General features: G+C 43.0%; 2 protein-coding genes across 3 annotated transcripts in view; one reads left to right on the top strand and one right to left on the bottom strand.

Annotated features, from left to right (window-relative positions):
* Nucleotides 1-2,869, bottom strand: part of NET1 (neuroepithelial cell transforming 1) — a 60,651-nt gene extending 57,782 nt beyond the window's left edge. Inside the window, exon 1 of the mRNA XM_054507383.2 lies at nt 2,614-2,869. Within this exon, the coding sequence (XP_054363358.1) occupies nt 2,614-2,741 (128 nt within the window). The 5' untranslated portion in view covers nt 2,742-2,869. The remainder of the gene's footprint in view (nt 1-2,613) is intronic.
* TUBAL3 (tubulin alpha like 3) lies at nt 1,944-27,634 on the top strand. 2 transcript variants are annotated; one of them, XM_064592118.1, is made up of 5 exons: nt 1,944-2,451; nt 5,058-5,229; nt 15,936-16,179; nt 22,893-23,045; nt 24,631-27,634. In XM_064592118.1, the coding sequence occupies exons 3-5, from the start codon at nt 16,077-16,079 to the stop codon at nt 25,569-25,571; spliced, it is 1,197 nt and encodes a 398-aa protein (XP_064448188.1). In that variant the 5' UTR covers nt 1,944-2,451; nt 5,058-5,229; nt 15,936-16,076; the 3' UTR covers nt 25,572-27,634. The 2 variants fall into 2 exon arrangements, with proteins under 2 accessions (XP_064448188.1, XP_045730442.2); XM_045874486.3 differs by lacking the exon at nt 5,058-5,229 and having other exon boundaries at nt 24,631-27,633.
* The last annotated feature ends 37 nt before the right edge of the window (nt 27,635-27,671 follow it).

Consider the following 27,671-nt stretch of genomic DNA (forward strand, 5'->3'; position numbering starts at 1 on the left):
TTAGTTCCTTAATTTCTTCAGATCTCAAATGTCATCATCGGAGAGGCTTTTCCTTCTGCTCTTTTAAAAACAGCAACACTGGGCGTCTGCGTTCGGCTCAGGTCATGGTCCCAGGGTCCTGGGATGGAGCCCCGCATTGGGCTCCCTGCTTAGCGGGAAACCTGCTTCTCCTCCTCCCACTCCTCCTGCTCGTGTTCCCTCTCTTGCTGTCTCTCTCTCTCTCTCTCTAATAAAAAAATCTTAAAAAACAAAACAAAAAAAAAACCCAGCAACACTACCCTTTCCTTATGACTATCCATGCCTTAATTCTCTTCACAGGATGGCCACCTGATATTATATATATTTGATTATTGTCTTTCTCCCCCATCAGAATTTAAGATTCATGAGAACAGGGACTTCATCTATTTATTCACCAGAATTCCCAGTATCTACAACAATGTCTGGAAGGTGCTCAACAGTATTACAGAATGAATGTAGAATGAATTTAACACTGCCTCTGTTTGATATTTCTGAAATTCTATTTTCCTTAGCCAGTCTTTCCATCTCTCAGTCTGAGTTGACTTTTTTCTCTCTGCTCTCTCACTACCTCTTAAATAGAAGCTGGAATCAGTACAAAGATTTTACAAAGGTATATTAAGACAAGGAGTACCCTAAACTTCAAAATAATAAAAATCAGTTTCTAATGAAAAAAACCCTAGATTTCTGCAGAGTAACTTAACAACGGGTTTATAAATGCCTTCCTGGTAAGTAAGGTGTCCTGGCTCTCAAAAGGGATCAGCACATCCAGGTATAACTGGAATATGTAAGGGACTGTAGTTTGCCCAAAGCAATACGTGAAATGGACCACAGGGACTTCTGAAATGATGAGATGTGGAATTCTAACAGGTAGAAACCAACAAATAACAGTTAACTTATGTCGAGAGCTCTCTGTGTAGGTACCATGTACACCCGGTACATGCATCATCTTGCTAAATTTCACCATTTCTAGGAAGGGGGTACTGTTGTTTTTTTTTTTTTTTTTTTTAATTTTTTTATTCTTATGTTAATCCCCTTACATTACAACATTAGTTTTAGATGAAGTGTTCCATGATTCATTGTTTGCGCACAACACCCAGTGCTCCATGCAGAACGTGCCCTCCTCAATACCCACCACCAGGCTAACCCATCCTCCCACCCCTCTCCCCTCTGGAACCCTGTTTGTTTTTCAGAGTCCATCGTCTCTCATGGTTCGTCTGCTCCTCCGATTTCCCCCGCTTCATTCTTCCCCTCCCGCTACCTTCTTCTTCTTCTTTTTTTTTTCTTAACATATATTGCATTATTTGTTTCAGAGGTACAGATCTGAGATTCAACAGTCTTGCACAATTCACAGCGCTTACCAGAGCACATACCCTCCCCAGTGTCTATCACCCAGTCACCCCATCCCTCCCACCCCACCCCCCACTCCAGCAACCCTCAGTTTGATTCCTGCGATTAAGACTTCCTCATATCAGTGAGATCATATGATACATGTCTTTCTCTGTTTGACTTATTTCACTCAACATAATACCCTCCAGTTCCAACCACGTCGTTGCAAATGGCAAGATCTCATTCCTTTTGATGGCTGCATAATATTCCATTGTATATATATACCACATGGAAGGGGTACTGTTATAGTCCCCATGGTACAGATGAGAACATAGCCTTAGAGATGAAAGGTCCGACACGCAGTCATTGGACCCTGCCACCTCCAACAGTGTGATGCGAAAGCGAAGTTCTCAGTACTTCCTTACAGCGCTCCTCTTCCAGACACAGCCTTCTGAAACCCTCCAGTGCCCACCCTTTCCAGACACACGAGACAGAAGGTGAAATGTGTTAACAGTGAAAAAGTCAGCGGCCATCCTCCGCCATCTCTTCACCCGGGAGGCTGGAACCGGGAGCTGTGCTCGGTTCCCCAACGTGCCCAGTTCTCGAAAACAAGAATGCTGGCGTCCCGCAAGACAGTTCACGTGAACGCTCGCTTTCAGGCTAAAAGTTTCGTGCCTGTTACAAGTCGTCCGGCTCCAGCGACGAAGGCTCTTCCCGGCGCCCGCAGGCTACAGGCCAGTTCCAGGCTCCCGGTTCGCATTTAGGACCCGCTCCCGCGGCAGCCGTGGCCCGGCAGCGGGTGAAGAACCCACCCACCACCTCCGACCGCCTGCGCCGCCCCCCACCCCTGCCGCCTGGGGGAGGCGGGAGCAGGAGGGGCGGGAGCAGCCTGCGCCCCCGCCAGAGGAGGAAGAGGAAGAAGTGCAGGAAGAGAGGAGCAGGAGGAGGGGGAGCAACCCGCGCCCCGCCTGAGAAGGGCCCGGAGGAGGAGGGTCAGCAGTCCGCGCCCTCGGCTAAGGCCAGGAGGAGGAGGAGGACGTGGAGGAGGAAGAGGGTAGGCAGCCCGCGCCCCCACCTGAAGAACAGGAGGAGGAGGAGGATGGAGAGGTGAGTAAAGAGCGCGCGCCCCTGCCTGAGGAAGGTCTGGAGGACGAGGAGGGGGGTGAGCAGCTCGCACCTCCCCGCGTCCCTCCCCTCTCTCCCCCCTTCCCCGTCCGGCCTCGGACCCGACGCCCGGGTCCCCACGTCGCTGCCGCCCCCCGCGCTTACCCGCCGTCCAGCTCAGGCCTGGGGGTGTCGGCCGAAGGTCCCCCGGCGCCGTCCGCGTTGAGCCCGGAGGCCCGGCGGCTTCGCCTCCGCGGCCGGGGCTGCTTCTGGGCCGCCAGCTCGGGCTCCATGGCGCGGAGGGGGGTGGGGGTGGGGCGGTGGCCGGGTGCCCGGGAGACCCGCTGGGACGGGCACCGCGCCCGACCGCTTCTGCCCGGAGAGCAGTTCCTGTCAGGAGGGCGCCGCCACCAACGCCGCCATCTTCCGGGGTTTGAAAATGGCGGCCGTGCGGCGGCCAGCCAATCGGGAGACAGCAGGCGGTTGCTCGGAAACGTGAAGTCCCGCCCCTTTGGCGCTGAAGTCGAGGCTGGAAAGGCAGGGTGGTGGAGGGTGACAGCCCTGCACATTAGTGGACGGCCTTGGATTTAGTTCAGACTCCATTTCTAAATCCCCAAGGCCTGATTCCTACTTCACCGTTCATTAGGACTTTCGCCACAGGCCAGGGCGAATGGGAAACATGAGGTCTTTCTTAGTACTGGGGGAGAAGAGGGATTGAAAGTGATGACCTAAGCTAAGATTTGGTGGTTGGCCACATACACGCTAAATTCTTCATGTGAGATAAGTCCCCAGTTACCACAGGTAATGGAAATGTGTTCTCGGGCCATCTCTAGGAAACCACTAAAATCTGATCGTGAGTCGTCCTAGGGAGACAGAGCCCCTCATTAGCAAAACGGAGCGAAGGTGCCTTCATCCTCTAAGTTTATGAAAGCGGCGAAAAGCACATCATCAAGTAAAGGACCTTCTCAAACAAAAAAGACGATCGTTAAATAGCACATTCTTTGATTTTTAGTATTGTCTTTCATGTGTCAAAGGCTTAACAAATAGCTTCTCCCTTTGACACTACAATTCCATTTCCGGAGAGATCTATCCTAAGGAATAGAATTGTATATGCCCCGAGGGCTGGCGGAATGTGCCACCCCGGAATATGGCACGAGGGTTATTTTGCGCTCTAGGCACTTGAAAAACACCAGTCGCAAAAAGGGCATTCTGATCTCCCCTTTTCTTGAAAGCTGGGGATAAAACTTCCATGTTGAAAGCTGCCCTCCCTGTACCATGAAGAAAGAAACATTCTTATCAACAGAGATTGGGGGGTTAGGAGGAAGCCCAAGGAGAGAGAATTCTGTAGAAACAGCACTTGTTAAGGTAACTTTTACCTTCCTTTGGTCTCCTCGTATATTTCAGCTACTTTTTCCCCAATTGCCTCTTTTCATCTGACCTAGGATAAAAGCACTAAGTAAGGTTTTGCCAATTCTTTGGGTCTTCATTTTCCTATTGGGGCTCCTGTGTACATGTGAAAATGTATTTGCTTTTCCCCTGTTAATCTCTATTCTGTCATTTTAACTCTCATCCCCACCCGGACACCCTGAGAGGGTAGAAGTGAAATTTTGTTTTCCCTACAACATCAAGATATTAATGGCACTGATGTTATAATATCAGAAGTAAAGACAGTCTAAATAAAAAATGGTAGGGAAATGGTTAATTATAGTTGATCCACTGGAAAGAATATTTTCAGCTAATAAAAATTAACTATGAAGTGTATACTAGGATAAGTACTGTAATTTTGAAATAAAAACATGGAATATAGAGGTATATTCAGTATATTCTGAGTTATGAATTGTAAGAGATTGAACAGAGGAAGAAGATGCAATCAATATTAAAATATCTCTAAGTAGTCAGACTATGAGTACTGAATTCTTTTTTACTTTCTTGTAGTTCATAATTTTTTACATCATGAGATGCTGAACTTGAATTACATTTATAACACAGGAAAAATTCTTGTGTTATAAGAATCATGTTGAGATATTCTACCTTATCCTATCCTCCACCAAAAATTAAAGAAGAAAGTATTGCTTTGCAGCAGTTAGAGTAAAACGGTACAGAAATGCTGTCTAAGGAGCTTTTTTTTTTTTTAAGTTTATTTATTTAAGTAATCTCTATACCCAACGGGGGGGCTTGAACTTGACCCTGAGATCAAGAGTCACATACTCTCCCACTGAGCCAGCCAGGAACCCCTAAGGAGCTGGTTTCCACCCAAACACAGATTTACAAATATTATCTTGGGGGGGGTCTCTCTCAAAGATTATTTCAACAACTAGTAGACTGATACAAATTAGTACACAAATCAATAATTCTAAAACCCATTCTCTTACATTCTCTACATAGATCAAACTCTCTTTTTGTAAAACTACTCACCAAGTAGTATATATCATGCTTGTTTCAGCAACCAGTAAGGTCATACAGTATGTGCTGTATGTAAGTGGGGTTATAGAGGGAAAATGCTGGGAATGCAGTTTCTTTTATTCTGCCAATTCCAACAGTCTGCCTGACCCCTCTGCACGCCGGATACTTCAGTTCTTTCCCCAAGCCCTCAGACGCATGTTTTGCAGAAAAATCAGAATGAGAAGAATGTCTTAAAGATACCAAAGCTGTGCTTTCTTAAACTGCCAATGGGAAGGTTACTCTGATGGTAAACATATTTGATGAAGAAAACGTCCAATCATCTATCTGACCAGCAGAAGAGTATTTATATGCACAACAGGGCAGACTATTTGAAATCAGGTTTGTTGTTTCTTAAAATCTATCATGTGTGTTTGTGTGTAGGGGAAGGGAATGTTGTTCATTTTTTTTTTTTTTTTTTTTGCCTCTATCTATCATCTATTTATGATCTTGGTTTGCTTTTAAATATTTCAAGGAGAAAAACAGTAAAACTGGAAACTGGAATGTCAGCTGGGGGGTTTAAAAAGAATGGAACTTGGGAAGAAAAATGTGTGGCCAGGAGCACAATTAATTGGAAGTAGTTTGAGGCAAATTGCTTTTATGCTTAGACCATCTTGGGAGGAGGCCATTGAAGTTTCAAAGTACCGAATTATGTTAGTCGTGGGGGAGGAGGGAGGAGAGGGAGGAAGGTAGGGATGTGGGCACCGTGGGGGTGGGAATGACAATGGAAAGTGATTCTGGCTGTGGCCGCCAGGGCTGCCAACAGAGAATTAGCAAAGATACCCTCAGAAATGTCAGAATATCAGTCAGAATTATTTCTCAGAGCTGAAGAATTTTTGTTGAACAGGAATTTCTTGCTTAGAAGGTTTCTTTTTTCTCAATCACTTAGCCAGTGAGTTAACTGGCCTGTATTAAAAAAATACTTAAGAGAGGAACTTTGTAAAGATAGGGAATCCTAACCATACACACCACACTTTTATACTTGCAAGTTTTTTTTCACTCTCTTTCAAGACCTAAGGACCGCCACCCCATGTGTCAGTGAGGGTTCTACCAGAGAAATAGAGCTCGTAATAAATAAATTTTTATTTATGTCTATATTTATATAAAAATGGAGAATTATATAGAGGAGAGATTTATTTATATTTTTATATGTATATGAGGTAATGAAGTAGTATATTGCATATTTACATGGAGATGTATTTCATGGAATGGTTTATGTGATTGTGGGCACTCTAAAATCTGATGTCAGTAGGGCAGACTGGAAGGCTGGCGACTCGGGTAGGAGCTGAAGGCTCTGCTGCTGCTTTGCTCCTAAGGCCTTTCAACTGATTAGATGAGGCCCACCCACATTATCAAGGGTAATGTTTACTTAAAGTCAACTGATGGTCAGTGTTAACTGTATCTACAAAACGCCTTCTCAGCAACACCTAAATTAGCGTTTGGTTGGGGGAATAACTGAACACCATGGGCTAGCCAAGTTGATACATGAAACTAACCATCACAACAGAAGACTTCTGCAGACTTGAAATTCCAATTATTATTAGTTTAGGGAACTTTATTCCTTTAGGATTTAGTCTTTCAAGGAAGAAAGGAATTACTAAAAAAAATTATTAATACTAAGATGCATTTCTTAAGTTATATTGCAGAAGAGATTTTTCTAATTTTGTTCTAATTCCTTTGCAAATCTACGTTAATCATAGCTCTAAGTGAGGTTGAGAATTAAAAAAAAAAAAAATAATGAAACATACTGAATGTGTCGGTGGACCAGAAATGAGATACTCAAATCATCTGATTTCCCCTTATCTTGTTTCAAACTAAAAATAATCAGGGGCCAATGGGAGAAATTTGACATAGCAACAAAATAAACATGATTATGATTTTATAAAACAGAACTGGCTTACTCTTTGTCTTTATTATATGGAACCACCAGAACCCTAAAAGTTCAGGGGATTATTGGCAGATAGAGACAGATAGGATTGACTTTATGAAGATCAAATTCTGTGGCAAGTAGAACTCACAAATTCAGGAGAAAACTCCTGGAGAACACACGATTAAAGGAGCTCCCCGTGCAAAATCAACAGATACAAGATGTTTAAATGATTTGTTGGAGCCATTAAATTGGAAGGTGCATTTGGAGCTGGTGAGTCAATTCGCCTCTTCCCCCTCCTCTGCTTATGAAGTATACTTGCCCATAGGCTCAAGCAGTGAGTGGGGACCCAGAGCTGGAAACATGGAGCAGTGCCTCAGGAAGCTGAATATTCCAGGGAAGATGGGGAACACTAAAGCAGAAGACAGATAGAAGCCACTCTGGCCGTACATTCCAACCCTCCTCCTTTATCACTAGAAACAGGCTGTAGAAAATAGCACATACAGGCTGGCAAACAGAGAGGTCTAAGACAAACTGGATAAAAGACAAAACCACAACTGTTAAAAGATTTAAGGAAAACCTTCACAATGAAAGACATCAAAATCCTAAAGGCGGAAGAATTAGAACACAAGGAAAGAGAGTAAATAATGCAAACAGAAGAACTTCAAAGGGAGACGTGAGATGCCAGTTCAGCCATGAAAAAAAATACACTAAAACTCTGGTCATTTAAAATAAAAATAAACAGGGCACCTGGGTGGCCCAGTCAGTTGAGCATCTGCTTTCGGCTCAGGTCATGATCTCAGGGTCCTGGGATCAAGCCCTGCATCGGGCTCCCAGCTTGGCAGGGAGTCTGCTTCTCCCTTTCCCTCTCTGCCCTTCCACCTGCTTGTGCTCACTCTCTCTCAAACAAATAAATAAAATCTTTAAAAAACATAAAATAGAATAAAATAAAAATAAACCAAAAGACACATCAATAGCAGAACCAACACAGATGAAAAGCAAATTAACTAAACAAAAGTTCTAGCTGAGGAATTTTCCGAGAATACAACGCAAAGAGCAAGAAAAAGGGAAGTATGAAAGAAGAATATAGAGTCAAAAGGGCAGAACTAAAAGTTTCAACTTCTATCTAACAAGAGTTCCAGGAGAGAGAACAGGCAGTACGGAGAGAAGAAAATAATCAAATAAAAAGCCCAGGCCCAAGAAAATAAGACCTGAATATTAGAAGTGTCCTCCAAGCATGGAACGAGGTGATTTAAAAAAGATTACATGTAGCCACATCATGGAAATTTTCATGTTAGAAGAAATAAAGAGAAAAATCATAAAAGTTTTCAGAGAAAAATAGGCTATGTACAAGGAACAAAGAAGCAGAGCAGTATAATATTTTTCATCAGAAAAGAGGAATAATGGTCAATATCTTCAAAGGTTTGAGGACATATGGTTTGGAACCTAAAATCCCATATTCAAACAAATTGTTATTATGTAAGGGTGAAGAAAAAGTGAACACATTTTTGGATGTGCAAGAACATATCAAATGTACCATCCACATAATTGAAAGAATTACTTGCATGTATAATCCAGCAACATGACTAACAAATCCAATGAGAGAGAATAAGTAGGTTACAGGAAGCAGCAGTATATAAAGAAGCCAGTACAATTTATATTTATGCCTAAATAATTTTTAATGGCTAGTGCAAAAAATTTATTGTAATGACACTTGGTCACCAAAATTCCAGATATTATCAATTTTGGAAGCAATGGAAGTGAGGATTGCATTAAAAGGGGAAGATCGAGAGGTGCCTGGCTGGTTCTGTCAGTGGAGTATACTACTCTTGATCTCAGGGTTGTAAGTTTAAGCCCCACATTGGGCGTAGAGATTACTTAAACATAAAATCTTAAAAAAATTTTTTAAAAAGTAGGGAAGATTGAAAATATGTGTGTGCGTGCATGCACGCACATGCATGAACATGTTTTGGTGGGTAATAGATTTCTAAAAGACTAAAATATATAAGATTAAAATAATATATAAATTGACAAATATAATCAAATTTGCATATGAAAAATTTGAGAGTAACAGAAGTACTGGAAAATGGGCTACAACTTACAAACCACTAGAAAAAAAATTGTGGTATGCAAAGAAAATTCAATCTATCAAACTGGAGGAAAGTAAGAAAAGGAAAAAAGCATAGTCAGTGGAAAACATAAAGTAAGGCAAGAATATACTCAGGCATATTGGTAATCACAAGCAATGTGAACCCAGTACATTTTCCCACCGAAAGACAAAGACTCTCAACCATCCTCACAAGAGACACATCCACAACAAGTTTAAAAATAAACAATTGGACTTCCAGCTCCAGTAATATAATGGGATAAGTTAGTTGGACCCCTTTGACCACTAAGTGAAACTAAAAATACCTACTGACACACGAACATATCGAAAGCATTGATGAGTAAGATAGTAAAGCATTACGAGGCCAATTGCTGAGGAAATATGAGAGATACGTGGAGGCCAGAAGCGCCCTCTTGTGTTAAAGGTGCTTGCCAAACAGGGAACAATCAGTTTTCATGGACTCAGTGAGCACAAGGGAGACGACTCAATGCCCAGGGCCCAACCCAAGACAGTTTCATAGGTGATCCTTCTCCATAAAGTTCAACTCCCAAAATACTTTTAGGATAAGGGCAAGTCCACTCCACACCCAAGAGATGACAAGGTTTTTCCCTGGCGTTGAGCAGAGCAGGACATAGGGAGGGATTGCCTCTCAGAAGTTATAACTACAAGCTGACCCTAGACGAAAAGGTAACCTAAAATCACTTCACTTGGATAGTCTGAAAAATAAACCTTCAGTGAATCAATTTAAACAGATAATGCCCCCTACATGCCTTGCAGAAGTAAACGCAAATTGTCTCTGGAGAAACATGTTCATCCCAGACCTCAAAGACTCCCTTCAAATAAGTTTTCAAAGCAAACCAGAAGCTCACAGTCAAAAACAAGTACATAAGGAAAAAAAAAAAAAAAGCCAGTGTTGGTACGAATCAGAAAAAATAACGGACAGAGGAAACAGATCTGCAAAGATGTTTGTTTTTTGGAATAATCAGTTAGATTAGGAAATATCTACAGTTACTATGTCTAAACAAATAGAAGACAAGATGGACGATATCTTCGGGAAATAGTCAATTACAAAAAAAAAAGCTGGATGTAGCAGATTTCAAAAAAAAAAACTTCTAAAAACGAAAAAATATAGTCATTACAATTGACAACTCAGTGCGTGACTTTAAAAAAAGATTAGGTAAAGCCAAAAAACAATGGATAAAGGGGAAGATAGCTGGAGAAATTAAGCAGGATGTGGCACAGAGGTATAAAGAGATTGCGAATATGAGATGTTCAGAGATGTATAAGCTACAGTAAAAATGTCTAACAAAAAGAAGAGGAAAGAGAAAATGGGAGGAAAGCAATATTCAAAAAGATAATGGCTGAGAACTCTCTAAAAATTAAGAAAGACATGAATCTACAGATCATTAGTCCCAACAAATCCAAAGTCAGACAAATAAAGAAATCCACATAAAGACACATTATGGTAAAACTAAAGAAACCAAAGACAAAGATAAATCCTAAAGCAGCCAGAAAGACCTTTTAAAAGGAGCAACTTTTATACCAACGGCTTCTCGTAGGCAGGAGCTGGGCCAGAGGCCAGTGGACTCGGAGAAATGCTGGCATAGAATTTCATACCCAGTGAGATACCTCTCAGGAAGGTGGGTGAAATAAAGGCATTTCAAACACAAAACAATAATAATAATAATAATAATAATAATAATAATTGAAAGACCTCACTCAAGGAAATTCTGAAGGATTTACTTCAGACAGAAGTAAAAGAAAAAAAAAGTGGGAGAAGGAATGAAAAGCAAAGAAAGTGGTAAAACATTGATTTTTATGAAACAACAACAATAATGCCCTGTAGGCTTAAATACATTTCACTGGTGCAAAAGAAAGGATGCCAAAAGATAACCTAGAACATGGGGACAAACAGAAATAAGATAAAAGCACAAAGTAAGATATCTAAACCCAGCTCTATTAGTTATTGCATTAAATGTAATGGACTAAATTCTTCAATTAAAAGATAAAAAGGAAAAAATTCAGGTACATTATGCTTACAAAGGACACATCAAGAATATGAGAATACTGAAAGGTTTTTAAATTCTAAGAATGTAAAATGACAGAGAAGACATCATTCAGACACTAACCAAGAAAACTATATTAAAGTAATAATATTACTATTCAATAATAAAGAGTTTAAAGCAAAATCATTCGTAGGTATAGTCATTTTAAAATGATAGAATGTGGGGGCACCTGAGTGGCTCAGTTGGTTAAGCATCTGCCTTTGGCTCAGGTCATGATCTGATGTCCCATGTCAGGCTTGCTACTGCCTTTGGCTCATGATCATGATCGAGTCCCATGTCAGGCTTCCTACTCAGTGGGGAGCCTGCTTCTCCCCCTCTCTCTGACCGTCCCCCTCCTCATGTTCTCCCTCTCTCTCTCAAATAAATAAAATCTTTAAAAAAAAATAAAGTGATAGAATGTTTCAATTCCATAGAAAATCTAACAATTTAAAATTTACATGTTCTTAATAACATAGCCTCAAAATATATAAAGCAAAAATTGTCAGAAAGAGAAACAATCAACAATCATAATGGAAAAAATTTAACACATCTTTAAAAGGAATCAGTACTGAACATTTAGACTACACAATCAGTTTGAAATGTGTATATAAAACATTGCATCCAACAAACTACAGAATACATTCTTTTCAAGCATTCACAGAACATTTTAAAAAATTGGCCATATAGCAGAACATCAGGGTTGTCTTGACACATATATAAAGAGAGAAATCATTTAGAGTATGTTCTCTGATCTTAACTCAAATAATTAAAAATAACGGTATAGGTGTATGTTATAAATAATAATATCACAATTTAGAATAGAACAAATAATAAAATTAGTAATAACCGAAATGTAGAAAATCCTCATACATTTGGAAGTCGTGGTGGTCACGGTCAAAGCGCATGAGTAGGAGATGGGAGGTAAAAAGGATACTTTGTTGGTTTGCTCTATGTCCCCAGGGATTGTTTGAATCTTACTTAAAGATACTTATGTACTAGAAAAAGCTGTTTGTAGTACTTATGTGCTAGAAAAAGCTGTTTGCTGTTGCAGCAAATTTTACTCCTACTCTTTCCCCATTCATGCTTAATACATTCTTAATCCAGGAGGAGGATCTTTTTAAGAAGACAACTGTCATTTTTAACCAAAACAGGTTTAAGTTGGAAGTAGATTTGGGTAAGCTCTAAGGATACCACCTGTAGTTGTGCACAGAGTATCTCGGGCTGTTCAGGTCCCGCACGGCCGCTCTGGGGAAGAGAACAGAAAAACCAAGAAGGGGCTGTACTGCTTTAAGTGAAGCAGGTGTCGCAGCCCTCAGGTGGAGTCATTTCCTGCCCTGTGATAAAGTCTGCCTGGGCGTGGGCTCGTCATTGCTGCAGCCCAGCGGGGGTACCTCCAGATCAGCATGGTAAGTGGCTAGGGTCCTCGTACGCGCTTATCAGTGTTGCCGCGGTGTTGTAGCAAATCTTACTCGTCATACTTGGCCCTCTTCCCTGCCAAACTATCCTTAATACATTCGTAATACAAGAGAAGAAATTTTTAAGGAGGCATTTGCTTCTTCCAGTAACTGTGTTTGAGGCAGATTTGGATAAGCTCTCGTCTGTTCATCTGTGGTTTTGCTGCTTTTAGGAAAAGCTTAGTGGATGTGCATGTTAAATACTGCTTTTAACTGAAGTGTTGAAACGAGAACCCCTCCTTCCTTTAGTTCTATGTTTGTTTTAAACCTGCTGTGCTGATTTTTTTGTAGAAATCAGTTGTTTCACTTTTAGTTATGCTTTTAGAGTTTCTGGGGACTTCAGACCCAGGTCATCATTGCTAAGCTCATAAATGCATGGCAGGGTAAAGTTCACGGACATCTTCTCGTCCTCTCTCGAGTTTCGTTCTTGGGGGACAACAATGAACATAGTTACTTACAGTAATTCCTGTTGGGGGATCATCTCTTAAGATCCACTTTCCCTTTAATGTCTTATGTGCTAGTCCCAGTAGTTTTTGGTATCTTAGAATTTTAAATTCTTAATGGAAGCAGCTTTTCATTCTGATTTCTCATCTTCGATGTTCTCACCCCCTTGGACTCTCTCTCTCTCCAACATTTTAAGGATGTTGAAGTTGTTTTGCTCTTAAACATTATGCCTTCCTGCATGAGGGATTCTTGTGGTCACGGAAACGTTCTGTAGCTTGACTAAATTTTGGTATTTTGGGGGTGATATTGTTCTGTATCATCTTGCAAGATACTAACGCTGGGGAAAATGGGTACGGGGCACATGAGATCTTTATTCTTTCTTACAACTGCCTATCAATCTATTACTTATCTTTATCTCAAAATAAAAAGTTAATTAGAAAATTGTGCCTTCCTAGTAATTCAGATAGGCATTGTAGCAGCTAACGTGATGTGATTGATAATATTGATATTGAATGGGCAGTTTACAATCTGACAGCGTGACTAATGTTTAACAGACAGTTTGGAAAGGAGGGAATGGCTAAGAGAAGAAGGTGAAGATAGCCTTCTGTGCCCTGGAACACAGTTACGTCATAAACTCAGCTGCTTCTCAAACCAGGAAAGGTATGATTGGTCCTTCTTGGGCCAGGTATTCCTGCCAGGTTCACAAGGGTAGTATCATGACCATGTCTGAACATCTGTGCCCCTTGGGTAATAGACCTCGTGAAGAGCAGCAATTGCTTTTCCACATTGGTGATTATTTTTTCTGTGAGTACTTGGAGCAAATGCATGTGCACCCCCCGTGGCCTGGGCGGTAAGTTGGGGGGTGCTGTGAGAGAAATCGACATGTAAGTGGGTCCAATGATGGGGAAACCATGAAATGCACCTCCCGTCCAGCATTTTTACCTAAATCTAGGGAGTTTGGATCTGATTACAGTAGCTAACGCACTGAGATCATTTGCAGTCCAGCAGATGTGGGAGGAATGAAGCCGAGCTTTGCAGACAAGCATGTTAGAAGCTTGTTCATGATGGTGCATGCTGTTTGATTTTTTTTATGTGCCGGTCAGAGGTTGGAATCCGGGTTGGTGCTGAGTGAGGTGCTTTCTGAATTGAGCTCACAGCCTTTGTCATGAGAGACCCGGAAATGCATGGAGAAGAAACAAGGGGCAAGTTCTACTCAAGTAGTGAGCTTGAATTCCTCATAAAGCAGAGAGGGCTGTGTTAAGCCTTGTGAATCAAGGAGACAAAGTATGAGGGCTTGATGCGGCGGAGCTGGAACAGAGTCCAAGTCGGATTGCAGGGCTGTGACCGCCCAGAGCTCCCTCCCTCCCTGGACTAGTGGTCTTTTCGTGGTTGAATCTCAGACCTTGTCTAGGGGAAGAACAGCCTGGACAAGGACAGGGCTGCCGATCAGCTCAGTAGGTGAACAGCTGGCGGGGCCCCGATGATGTGGAGAACAGGCTGCTCACCCCACGAGCCCCCCACCCAGACCCGTCCCATGCCCACTGGCAACCAGAACCCAACAACATTCAGATGCACGATTGCTGCCCTTGTGGTTTTTTAGGATCTAACTTTTTCTTTCCTTCTCTTAGATGAGTACATATTCATGTCTGTTTAAAAGACCAAAATGGTTGTTGGCCTTTAAAAAGAAAGATGTGAATGGTGATTTAAACGTGGGATGGGAGAGTGGAGGCTGATGAGGGTGATGGAAAACAGTAGAGTTTAAACAAGGAAAAAAACCACTGCCCAGATATAATGACAGTTAATATTTGATGCATTTTATTTTATTTTATTTTAAAGATTTTATTTATTTATTATTTGACAGAGAGAGAGAGAGACAGCGAGAGAGGGAATACAAGCAGGGGGAGTGGGAGAGGGAGAAGCAGACTCCCCGCTGAACAGGGAGTCCAACATGGGGCTCGATCCCAGGACCCTGGGATCATGACCTGAGCCGAAGGCAGACACCCAGGCGCCCCCATATTTGATGCATTTATAGATCTTTTTCTCTGCTTATTTTTTAATGTATTTGATATCATACTTTATATACAATTATGCGACTTGCATAACTTTTACTTCATTTTTATCATAAGCTTTTCCCATGTCATAAAATTTTGGGGGTAAACTTTTAAGGGTTGCATAACTCTTTCTTCAAATGCCCAACAAAAGCAAATGTAGATTGGTTCTTGATCCTCACTCTTATAAATAATAATACTGTGAATGCCCTTGTGCCTAAATCTTTGCATTTTTAGATTTTTAAAAATAATCCATCTGTGTATGTCATCTGCCTACTTATATACTAGTTATCTCAAGTGTTTGGTTGGGTTTTTAAAGATTTTATTTTTAAATAATTTCTTCACCCAACGTGGGGCTTGAACTTACAACCCTGAGATCAAGCATCACATGCTCTGCTGACTGAGCCAGCCTGGCGCCCCTCAAGTTTTTTTTTTTTTAATTAAAATGTATATAAAATTGCCTTATTGATAGCCCTTACTATGAAGGACTATATATAAGTCATTTTTTGTATACATCATTATTCTTCTTTATTACAATATTGAGTTTTTACATTTTTGGGTTGTGAAATCTATTACATGTTCCCTTGGTAAATTTTCCATTACTTTTATGCTTAGAACATCCTTCCTTCTTTAGAGCACATATGAATAGTAAATATAAAATCTCAAGATATGAAAATAACATCTTTAATTGCAATGGTTTTAATATATGTCAAGGTTATACATTGATTTTTGATTTTATTCCTTTCTGGTAACTAGCTAATATTTTTCTGGGTGAGGCAGCTTGATTTTATACATATATAGTATATTATGTATATATATTTTTAACTCACACTTAACCCGTTACACAAAAAATATCCTTAAATTATGTTGTTGAAAGAAATCTTTCAGTAAAATGGGAGTCCTTTGCGTACCTGTGCCCTGGGTTTTGGTTTCCATGAGACACTTTCAATTAGCCTTATCATACATTTCTCTTGTTGGCATATGCGAGCTTGGTTTCTATTGACTGTGAGCAGCATTACTGAGTGACCAAGCTCCCGTTATCTAGAAAGGCTATTAGTTCTAACTTCCTCCGGCTTATTTCAGAGGGAGTGCCTTTCCATCCACATTGGCCAAGCTGGTATCCAGATTGGGGATGCTTGCTGGGAACTCTATTGCCTGGAACATGGAATCCAGCCAGATGGCGTTGTTCTCAACAGTAGAAAGGATCAACTGGAAAGTGAGAACATGGAGCATATGGATGCATCTTTCAATACCTTCTTTTGTGAGACGAGAGCTGGGAAGCACGTGCCCAGAGCACTCTTCATGGATCTGGAGCCCGCTGTTATAGGTAATGTAAGGCATGCATTCAGCCAGGTCCACACTCAAAGCTAACAAATCCAGTACCAGTGGATGGAATCCTTAGATTATATGGATCTGTTTGAATAGGATCATGGGGACATTTTTTAAATCTAGAAGTTCACTTGTGACCACTTAAGGTGATCGGCATGAAACATACCCAAAGGGAGTACTTGCTTAGCCTTCTTTTTCTGTGTGATGAAACAAATTCAAACCTTGTTAACTTCTCTACACACATCTGTTGTCACAGAAGATTAGATTTTTTCTTGGATTTGAAAGCCAGTTGCTAGAAGGTTCCAACAAAGAATCTGAAATTTGGCATTACCTGAACATGATTCCAAAGAGGCAAGGAACCAGACAAATCTAACTGTGGGGAAATCAGTACAGCTTTATGGTTATTAATGGCAGACTTTGTAGTATCTTGTCCAGAAACATGGCATGGCAGCTCGGTTCCAAGAGCAAGCATCCCATGAGCACAAGGCAGAAGTCCATGGCATTTTTCTAATCTAGGCTTGGAAGTCCCAGTGTTTCATTGCCATTGTTTGATGGCTTGAGACCATTACAGAGATCCAACCAGGGAGAGACTAGAGACTCACCTCTTGATGTAGAAAGAGCGAGGTTCTAGGAGCATATGAGAGATGGAAAACGTTCTTGTGGCCATCTTTGGAAAAAGCAGTCTGTACACACTGGATTGGAGTTCATTTCCTTATCAGAACCAGGTCGGGTCAAGTAACTGATGGTGAAAGTAGATCGATGTCCATGGGAAGGAAACGATGGAAAATGTTCGTACGGGGTGGGGGGGAGGGTAAGAACTGGTTAGGCCAGGACTCCTAAATGCAGTTTCCGTGTTTGCTGGGTGCAAAAGGATTAAAAATAAGGAAATATTGGTGGCTTCAGGAAGAGGTGAGATTCGTATGGAGGCTAAGAGAGGCGGTTACGTTGTCTTCTGACTTGAGTTCTAAGTGCCTGAAGAGGATATCTCAATTTTTGTTTCAGACAAACGGGGGTTTGCAACTGTGCACTTTAGCTGGAATCTGGTATCCCAGAAACCTGGGCAGAGTGGAATATGTCCCCAGAGGATTTTGGTAAATGTAGCTAAAGAAGCAGCATGAGGGGCGCCTGGGTGGCTCAGTCGGTTGGGCAACTGCCTTCGGCTCAGGTCATGATCCTGGAGTCCCTGGATCGAGTCCCGCATCGGGCTCCCTGCTCGGTGGGGAGCCTGCTTCTCCCTCTGACCCTCCCCCTCTCATGCTCTCGGTCTCCCATTCTCTCTCTCAGATAAATAAATAAAAAATCTTTAAAAAATAAAAAAAAAATAGGGCGCCTGGGTGGCTCAGTTGGTTAAGCGACTGCCTTCGGCTCAGGTCATGATCCTGGAGTCCCGGGATCGAGTCCTGCATCGGGCTCCCTGCTCGGCGGGGAGTCTGCTTCTCCCTCTGACCCTCCCCCCTCTCATGCTCTCTCTCTCTATCTCACTCTCTCTCTCAAATAAATAAAATCTTAAAAAAAAAAATTAAAAAAAAATAAGATTTTATTTATTTGGGCGCCTGGGTGGCTCAGTTGGTTAAGCGACTGCCTTCGGCTCAGGTCATGATCCTGGAGTCCCAGGATGGAGTCCCGCATCGGGCTCCCTGCTCGGTGGGGAGTCTGCTTCTCCCTCTGATCCTCCCCGTCTCATGCTCTCTGTCTCCCATTCTCTCTCTCAGATAAATAAATTAAAAAAAAAAAATCTTAAAAAAAAAAAAAAAGAAGCAGCATGAGAGGCCACATCTCAGTATTACGAATATTGTAGCAGATTTTTTTTTTTTTTTTTTTTGTAGCAGATATTTTAACTTGCACCAATCCGGAGATGCTAAGCAAATAGGACGCTTAGGATCTGGAATCAGAAGCTAATAAGCAAGTCAGGGCAGAGATACATGGCAGGAAGAGACCAGAAGAAATTCCCCAATCCTCTAGAATACAGCGTAGAGAGAGGGCAGTTTTGAGGATCTGGAGCTGGTCCAAACAAAAAGGCATAAGCTCCAGGTTTTAGGAGAAGGCACTGATTTTCCTTGTTCTTCTCAGCACGTTAGAGAGCCTCAGACGTGCAAAGCACTATTCTTGATATTGGAGGTGTATATACTCTTGAGTCTTCATGGAACCTACATTCGAGTGGGGTGCAGACCTGTAAAAACCAAATCATGTGCCTGATGTTGTGATCAGTGGCATGGAGAAGAATAAAGCAGGGCCACAGGGATAGGGAATGTTGTGTGAGTGGTGGGAGGTGCTTTTTCTTAAGGAATGCCGAGGAAGGCCTTGTAGAGAAGGTGACACGTAGGGATCTGAAGGAAGTGAGGGCATGAGCCTTACCTCTCTGGAAGAGATCAGAGAAGACTTTATGGACAAAGTGATACTCTGTCTGAGTCCTGAAGACCGGGTAAGAGGATTTTAACAGTTCACAGGTGAGAGAGGCTGGAAAGCACAAGCAAAGACACATTCAGATACCTGTGAATGTTGTTTCAGCTTGAAAAGGGGGAGGATGTTGATATATCAGAGTCACAGAAGACATAAACTGGAGTGGAGGCCGACTATGGAATTTCCTTGAATAATTTGTGTGGTGTGAACCTGATAGGAAATAGGGGGCCAGTAAAGATTTTAGAGCAGGGAAAAGACAGATTGAGAACTATACTTCAATAACATTAATCACAGAGATTTATTCATTAATTTATTCAACATTTCTTTAGCACCTGCTAAAGTGCCAGGTACTGATCTAGAAAGAGTGGATTGGAGAAAGTTACAAGGTTTTGTGATGTATGGACCGAGTATGGAAAAGAGAACATAGATTTGAGAGACACTCATCTAAAACAGAGGAGCGGATTACGTGTCAATGAATGTTCTAGAGAGAATTCAGAGGTGCCACTCAGATTTCACTGTTTCAATAATGGGATTGATAAATGACATAGGAATTCCAGAGGGGGACCTAGGTTTGTGGGAGTAGATAAGTTCCATTTGGGCATGAGGAATTTGAAGTGTCCACAGGTTGGTCCTGGTAGAAGATGGGGAACCAGAGGTGTTCAGTGAGAAGTTATCCTATAGAGATGATATTAAAAGGCTGTGAAAGTAGGTGATCTTGTTCAAAGCCAGCCCGAATGGTTTTAGAAGGAAAGAAAGGTGACTTTTAGTTGTAATTGTGGAGTAGAATTCTACTGAAGATATTTATAGGCAGAACAAAGGAGAGAGGGAGGGGAGGGAGGGAGGAGGGTTCAGAGTGAGTGAGGGGACCTGAAGCACGGAGAGGGTGGGTTGTGCATCTCCTTCTCTAGGTAGAGACTGAGGATTTTGTGGTAAGGAGGAAGGTGTTCATTGAGAGTTCTGTGATTAGAATAATGGGGTGATGCTGTGTGAGAACTCAGAGAAAGAAGAGGTTTAATGCACATTTGGAGAAGAGGACAGAGGGTCAAGGGAAGTGTGAAGGGTGTGCTGAGTGTGGACCCGAAGGGGTGGAGAGCACAGCTGGGGTGGATGGTGCCCATGATATGCGAGGCAGGGTGGGCAGGGATGTGGGGCTGGTGGCAAGTGCATGGCTCTGATCACAGGGCCAGGCCGTGTGAGCAGACCAGTGAAGCTAACGTGAAGGGAGGAGGGGTGGAAGATGAAAATGGTGGGAGCTCCAGGTCGTGATGAGAAAGAATTTAACATCATTCAGTGAATTCAATGAACATTTATTCCAGCTAGGTAATGGAGAGGAGCATAGGGATGAACAAATGTCCGTACCTTCCAACCCTTCTCTCCTACTGTCCTAGTGAGTTCAGGCCATTTTAACAAAATACCGTCGACTGGGGGCTTAAACCACAGAAATTTACTTCTCACTGTTGTGGAGGCGGGAAGTCCAAGACTAGGGTGGCAGCGTGGTTGGTGTCTGATGAGCGCTTTCTTCCCAATTTGCAGACGGCTGCCTTCTCACCGTGTCCTCACAGCTGGTCTCTTGCAAGGGCACTGACCCCTTTCACGAGGGCCCCACCCTCATGGCCCAGTCACCTCTCTAAGGCCCCACCTCCTAACATCACCACACTGTAGGGAGGGCTTCAAAGTATGGATCCTGAGGAGACACAAACATTCAGTCCACAGAAGCTACTGTTTATTAGTGAGGAACCACACAGATATTTTCCTATAATCCTTTCAACAATTGTGTCAGGAAACCTTATTGCTATACTCCGTTAACAGATGAAGAAGCTGAGTCTTGGGCAGGTCATGGAACTGGCCTTAGATTGCTGAGCTATCGAAGGTAGAACTGGGTTTGACCCCAGGTTTGCGAACTAATAAAAAGCCATTCTCTTTTAACAAAAAAGTAGCATAAGCTAGTGGAGAAGAAAATGTAAATGGTCGTAGCAACACTAACACACGTGTTCAGTTGAGCCATATAAAATTGCCCACGGTCGATTATTTTTTACGTAAAAAATGTCAGCGTCCTCCAAATCAACCTAATAACAATTGAAATGTCTGTGAGGTGCAGAGGTATCCCCGAGGAAGGGATGAATAGCTGGTGAGCCGTCAAACGTCTTCGACCCAGGGAGCAGCGTTGCCGGCTTCCCAGAGGCGTGGAAGAATGCGCACCTTGAACAGGAACAGGGTGTGAGTAGGAGAGCGATGGGGACAGGAAGCTGGAAAGATTGTTGAGCTGGGTCATGGGCGAGAAGGGGGAAGTAAGGAAGTTTGGTTGGAGAAAGGATTTTGCATCTTTAAGATTTTGGCGGGGGGACAGTTGTGAGTGATTTCCAGTGGACTGGGGCTAATAGCATTGAAAGTAAGGGAGCAAGGAACTGTCAAATAATCATGTTTAAATACCATTGAACTCCCTGAGGATGCTGGTTAAGGACGCTGGGCCAGATGCTCACGTCTCTGAGCCAAGTGGAAAAAGTGCCAGGAAGTGAGAGTGGACAGCTTGGGTGTGCTCATAAATGGCAGTGCTATAATCACTGATCTCCAAGAAAGTGGTTTTTACCGAAAGAATTTATGGATGACCCTCAAGATCTCCACTGGACATTACCACGAAGAAGCAGGCTTCCAGAATTCCAGAAATTCCCTTCTTAGCTTGAACTCAGCCTTATTAGCTGCAGGTGAGAAGCAAAGAGTCCACCCAGAGTTATATGCCCACTTACATTGTGTTTATAAATACACCTTTTAAAACTTTCCACTTTCTTGGTTTTTTTGGTTTGTCTTTTTGTTTACTTTTTTTGTTGTGTGTATGTTACTTAAGAGTCCTTTAAATCAATTCTAGTAAATTTAAGCGTTTGGAGGTGTACAAAATTGTGGTTAGAAATTCATGGTCATGGACAGGAGAGCAAGGTGAATTGAGATTGCCATCTCGTCTCTTTCTTAGAAATTGAGTGTTTCCCCTTAGGCAGTGAGCTTCTAGGACTATCTATAGGTATCTGGTGATGAGGCCGATGCGGTATTAGCATAGGTACATGTCTTGAAGGCAATTGTGTCATTATTATTTATAATCGTTGCCATATGGGCTCTGCATTGTGCCCTATGATCTCATGTAATCCTCCTAGTAGCTCAGCGGGGTAGGTCTTGTTATCCTTATATGTGAGGTGAGGTCATTGATATTTAGGGATGCTAAGGAACTGCTGGATAGCCAAGTGACAAAGGAAACCGTGAACCTGGGAAATGGATTCTCGGACACATGCTCTTGAATACTGTGCGGCACCGTGTCCGCCTGTAACCTGGGCAACGTTCCCAGAGCCTGCTTAGCCTTCAAACACCGATGCGTGATTCTGTAGGAGTCGTGCTATCTGGGTAATTCTAGGCTTGGGGAGCAGAACATGGGCCCGAGACGCCTGTGTTTGGGTATTTTCTCATGCTGAGCAGGTTTTTAAAAGGAGGAAAACCAGGCAGGAGTTGCCCTTGGCTGGGTTGAAGACTACCAGCATCTTAACCCCAATTTCCCTGCTTCTTGCGTTTGTATCAATTGCATTCGAGTTGGGTGGGCATTCGAGCTCTTCACACCTTCTTTGTTAAAGCCTCTTTTTTAAAGCAGACTAGTAATAATTTAGATCGGTCCGCTTTTCCCTGCTTTTCCGGCACTCAGTTGGCTATTTGTAGGTAGAAATACTTGCCTTAGGATACCAGAGTGTCACAGGGTTTGAAGAGTGTCTCTTAAAAATCGGTGTCCACCTAGAACCTCAGAATATGCCTTTATTTGGAAAGACGGTCTTTGCCAGTGTACTAAGTTAGATCCTACGGGATTGGGGTCAGCCCTAACTCCAGGGGTCTGTGTCCTTATGAGAGGAAGAGGGGACCCAGTGTGTGGGGGGGTGGGCATGCGTGATGGTGGCAGGCACGAGTGGTGCAGCCCTAAGCCGAGGAACAGCTTCTTCCTGAGACCTCGGGCAGGAACCAACCCTGCCAACACCTTGACTTTGGACTTCCGGCCTCCTGAACCACTGGTGAGAGCAAACATTTCTCTTGTTTCCAGCCACCAAGTGTGTTGTAATTTGTTACAGCAGCTGTAAGAAACTAACAAAGGGTCTACAATGGGAAAACGTACTTTCAATTTGTCTGGAAATAATGATACTGTTCCTAGACTCAGGAAGGCCGGCTCAGCGGCTGAGGGCCCTTTCTTTACCGCAACACTGGGGAAATTGGCATTGGGCTGGCAGTTGAATCGGCAAACGGCTAGCAGTTGGAGTGGCATGTGCTGACCTCATGTCCCCTCTGCAGATGGGATTCGAGCTGGCCAGCACCGCTCACTCTTCCACCCAGAGCAGCTCGTCAGCGGGAAGGAAGATGCTGCGAACAACTACGCCCGCGGTCGCTACTCTGTGGGGTCTGAGATCATCGACCTTGTGCTAGAGAGGATCCGAAAGCTGGCAAGTGGCCCCTTTCTCCTTAGTCGGGGGCCATACCTGAGTGCCTGGGATCTGCCTTCCAGACAACACCGTGGTTCCTACCCCCCGGGTCACTGCCACCGGCCTCTCCCACGGAAGCTCACAGCCGGGAAGCGCCTTGCTGTTGGCTTTGATGACGCTTTGTTTTATAGGAAGGGTGAAGAAGGAAATATTTTGGTTTATTCCACTGCTCTATTGAGATACAACATCGTGTCAATTTAAGGTGTACCACATGATGATTTGATATACACATATTTGCACAGTGATGGCCACAGGACAGTTGCTGTGTGTGTATGTGGGGGGTGACAACGTTTAAATCCACTCTCTTAGCAACTTTCAAGCGTACAGCACAGTATTGTTAACCAAAGTCACCATGCTGTCCATTAGTTCCCCAGAACTGACTCATCTTCTAACTGGAAGTCTGTGTCCTCCGACCAACATCTCCCCGTTACACAGCAGATACTGTGCTACTTTCCGTTTCTCTTTTTTTTTAATTGACATATAATGTATTACTTGTTTCAGGGGTACAGGTCTGTGATTCATCAGTCTTACAATTCCTAGCACTCACCATAGCATATACCCTCCCCAATGTCCATCACCCAGCCACCCCATCCCTCCCACCCCCTCCACTCCAGCAACCCTCAGTTTGTTTCCTGAGATTAAGAGTCTCTTATGGTTTATCTCCCCTCCGGCTTCATCTTGTTTCATTTGAGGAATCTCAAATTCCTCATATCAGTGAGATCATATGATACTTGTCTTTCTCTGATTGACTTATTTCACTCAGCATAATTTCTGTTTCTATGAGTTTGACATTTTCCGATTCCACGTATATGAACGGGATGATATGGTATTTGTCTTTCTGTGTCTGACTTATCTCACTTGGCATAATGCCCTTAAGGTCCATCCATGCTGTGACAGATGGCAGGATGTCCTTCTTTTTAATGGCTAACCCCCCTCTATTCTTGCTTCTGCCCGCTCATCATGGCTCACCTTGTTATCACAGACTTCCAAAGCATCCTAACACTTGTCCTTTTCCAGTAATATCCATTATTCGTGAAGTTAAGAGGAGGCACATCCTACCAGGAGATTAGTTACTCTAGTTACTGTCAGTGAACTCTCCTTTAAGGACCTGCATCTGGGGAATCCTTTGTCTAGTACATATTTTGGTGTCTGGCATAATCCTTAAGCAATACAATGCCTTTTACACCGGCTAGTAGATTGGATGTAGACGTGATAGGTACTTCATCTTCTGGGGGGCGGGGAGTAGGTTGCTTCAATATTTGGCCATTTTGTTTGTTACTAAGAAAGACCTTGCTTTAGGTCACATGCAGATAAATTCATGGAGGACAGCTGGAGACAGTTGAATATTTATGCTTTGCTTATAGTGAAATTCTAAAGCACTTCCCCTACCCCAGAGGTAACCACTCGTGTGTGTTACTGGGGCATTAATAAGGGTACACCCGTCCTTTCTGAAAGTTTTCTTTGTTTAGGGGAACTTCTTGTCTTCCCACTACCACTGCTTCTGGGTTCATGTAGCCCAGGTCTCACCTGTCCTTTGCTTCCCCAGGCAGAGCAGTGCAGTGGACTTCAGGGATTTTTGATTTTCCGAAGCTTTGGAGGAGGCACCGGATCAGGATTTACATCTCTCTTAATGGAGCAGCTCTCGATAGAATATAGCAGGAGGACGAAATTGGAGTTCTCTGTCTATCCAGCCCCCAGGATCTCCACTGCTGTAGTGGAGCCTTACAACTCCATTCTTACCACACACTCCACCCTGGAGCACTCGGACTGCACCTTCATGGTGGACAATGAGGCCATCTATGACATCTGCCACCATAAACTCGGTGTCGAGCGCCCCTCTTACGCCAGCATTAATAGGCTAATAGGTCAGGCGGTATCTTGCATTACTGCTTCCCTCCGGTTTGAAGGGCCCTTGAATGTGGACCTCATTGAATTCCAGACCAACCTAGTACCTTATCCAAGAATACATTTCCCCATGACAACATTTGCCCCCATCATCTCTGCTGACCATGCCTACCGTGAGGAGCTCTCTGTGTCCGACATCACAGCTGCTTGCTTTGACTTCTCCAATCAGCTGGTCAAGTGCGACCCTCGGCTGGGGAAGTACATGGCCTGCTGCCTACTCTACAGAGGAGACGTGGTCCCCAAAGATGTGAATGCAGCCATTGCAGCCATGAAGTCAAGGAACTCTGTGCAGTTTGTGGATTGGTGTCCGACTGGTTTCAAGGTGGGCATCAACAACCAGCCACCCACGGTGATGCCGGGAGGGGACCTGGCCAGGGTCCAGCGGGCCGTGTGCATGCTGAGCAACACCACGGCCGTCGTGGAGGCCTGGGCCCGCCTGGACCACAAGTTTGACCTCATGTACGCCAAGAGGGCATTTCTGCACTGGTACCTCAGGGAAGGCATGGAGGAAGGCGAGTTCTCAGAGGCCAGGGAAGACTTGGCCGCTCTAGAGAAGGATTACGAAGAAATGGGGCAAAGTTTCTGATGGAAATGTGGCTGGGGAGAATGAGTGTTGAGTTGAAGGGTCATGCTTTCTTTTCAAGACTTATGTACTCTTGATGGGTAGATTTCCCTTGACTGGAGGAAACTGGAAACCAAATCAAGCAAGACCCTAAGCTGTGCACTAAATCAAATGGGTCAGTATCAACAATGAACTCACAGGTCCCTGTCTGGTGGTTCAGCACGGCTACCTGTGAACTCCCTTGGTTTGGGGTCCTTTGAGCGTCTGGATCATGTCCATGTTTCTTTTCTTTTGTTTTGTTTTTGTTTTTTTCTTAGAATGGAAACCTAGCTTTATTCTTTGCTTCTTCAACAAAAGATGATGAAACCCTAAAGTCAGTGCTTTTTGCTTTCCCTTTCCTGAGGTGTAAGACAGCACATGTTAATTATTAATGTTATTTCCCCCATGTCTGTATTTTGTACATTGATTAAATAATGAATATTTCAGTATCATTCTTTTCTTTCTTCCAAAGATAGGCTTTAAGGTCTTGGTTTGCTTTTTATACAAACAAATAGCAAGAATATTCTTGGGTCTTTCAAAAATTTGCATCTGTGTTCCTGTGGGTCAGGAGGTGAAAGGGGTCTCTCTCAGCTCCCCGTCCTTGAGGAGATGTTCTCGAAGTGTGGCCAGCAGAGCCCTGCATCAGAACCAGTGGAGAGGTTTAGAAAAAAAAAATGCAGATTCTTGGGGCACCTGGCTGGCTCAGTGGGTGGAGTGTGTGACGCTTAATCTTGGGGTTGTAAGTTCAAGCCCCACGTTGGGTGTAGAGATTACTTAAAAATTTAAAAAAATAAAAAAATTTAAAATATGCAGATTCTCTGGAGATTGGAGGGGGCATGGCCTAAGAATTTGAAGTTTAAAAAACACACTTGAAGGAATTCATTTTTGGTATTAAACTATCCCACTTTTAAACAAGTTATAACTTAAAATGGGCAAAAATAGTTATAAATGCATTAAAACCATCAGCCACATTTTTATTATCCATGATGTTTAGTCTGACTAATCATTGGAGTTAAGGTGGACTAGACACTACAAAGGTGCTCACTCGGACTTAGGTGTTGCTCTTGGGCTGATGTTAGATGGTTTCCAGGTACCTCATTCAGCTGTGGTGTTTACCTTGCAGCCTTAGTCCTCCATTTGTACCCTCTTGGCCTCAGCGTGGTCAGAGATTTTGGTTTAGGTAGATATCTGAGGGTAACAGCCACTAAAACCTTGGCTGAAGGCATAAGGTTGAGGGTCATATTGAGAGATTTACCAAACCGCAGTGCAACCACCTTCTTACTGCATGCACCCAGACTGGCCACTTCACCTTTAATGGTTTCCTTGGTAGATAGATGCTTTTATGTACTAATATCACTGCCCTGGGATGTGGCCTCCAAGAGCTCCATTCACATGATGTACCATCTGTTTTCCACTCATATGTTGTCACCCATGGAGGCCAATGAGCACACTTTGGTAGAAATGATGTCTAGACACTTCAAGACATGCCTGTCAAGAGGTGGTTTTCCAGGCCACCCATCAGTGAGTTTTTGCTCGGTCCTCAAGTCTCAATGCTTTTGGCTGGATCCCCTTTGAACTCTACGTCCAAGGTCCTCTGCCAAGGGCTCAATCTATGTTGACACTAAAACAACTTCATACCAGAGTTCCCTTTGGAACCTGAGGCCTGTTAATCCTGAGATGTGCCAAGACTTCCAGGGTAACAATAAGGAAAGGGATGATTGTCATTCCTATATCTCTGACCTGCTGTGATCAAATATTTGGAGGAAAGTAAAAAAATAAATAAATAATAAATAAATTTTTTTTTTTCTGCAAAGAAAGGAGTGATCGGTGCCCTCTGTCATTTTCCCCGAATACAACATAGACCAACAGTGCATTGTGTGGCCCTTTAAGCGCGAAAGAAAACCTTCAATGCTTGAAGGAGCCTATATCCAAATTTATGGAGTTCTCTTTTTCAACTAACATATGTGTCTTATGTTTGCCTTTTAAAAACCTCTGTCTTATTCGGTAATAAATAAAGATATTTGATGACCTAAATATAATGGACATTTCACATACTTGTGAGTTTTAGGATTAGGTCTAAGGAGT

The sequence above is a fragment of the Mirounga angustirostris genome, unplaced genomic scaffold, assembly GCF_029215605.1.
Source record: "Mirounga angustirostris isolate CCGP_5_RB_7025 unplaced genomic scaffold, mMirAng1.0.hap1 SCAF_5, whole genome shotgun sequence".
Classification (NCBI taxonomy): domain Eukaryota; kingdom Metazoa; phylum Chordata; class Mammalia; order Carnivora; family Phocidae; genus Mirounga; species Mirounga angustirostris.

Excerpts from the sequence above, each read along its gene's own strand:
- TUBAL3 (XM_064592118.1), top strand. The coding sequence starts at position 16,077 with ATGGAGCATATGGATGCATCTTTCAATACCTTCTTTTGTGAGACGAGA. Across the intron at positions 16,180-22,892 it reads TCTGGAGCCCGCTGTTATAG|ATGGGATTCGAGCTGGCCAG; the intron begins GTAATGTAAGGC and ends TCCCCTCTGCAG. Across the intron at positions 23,046-24,630 it reads GAGGATCCGAAAGCTGGCAA|AGCAGTGCAGTGGACTTCAG; the intron begins GTGGCCCCTTTC and ends TTCCCCAGGCAG.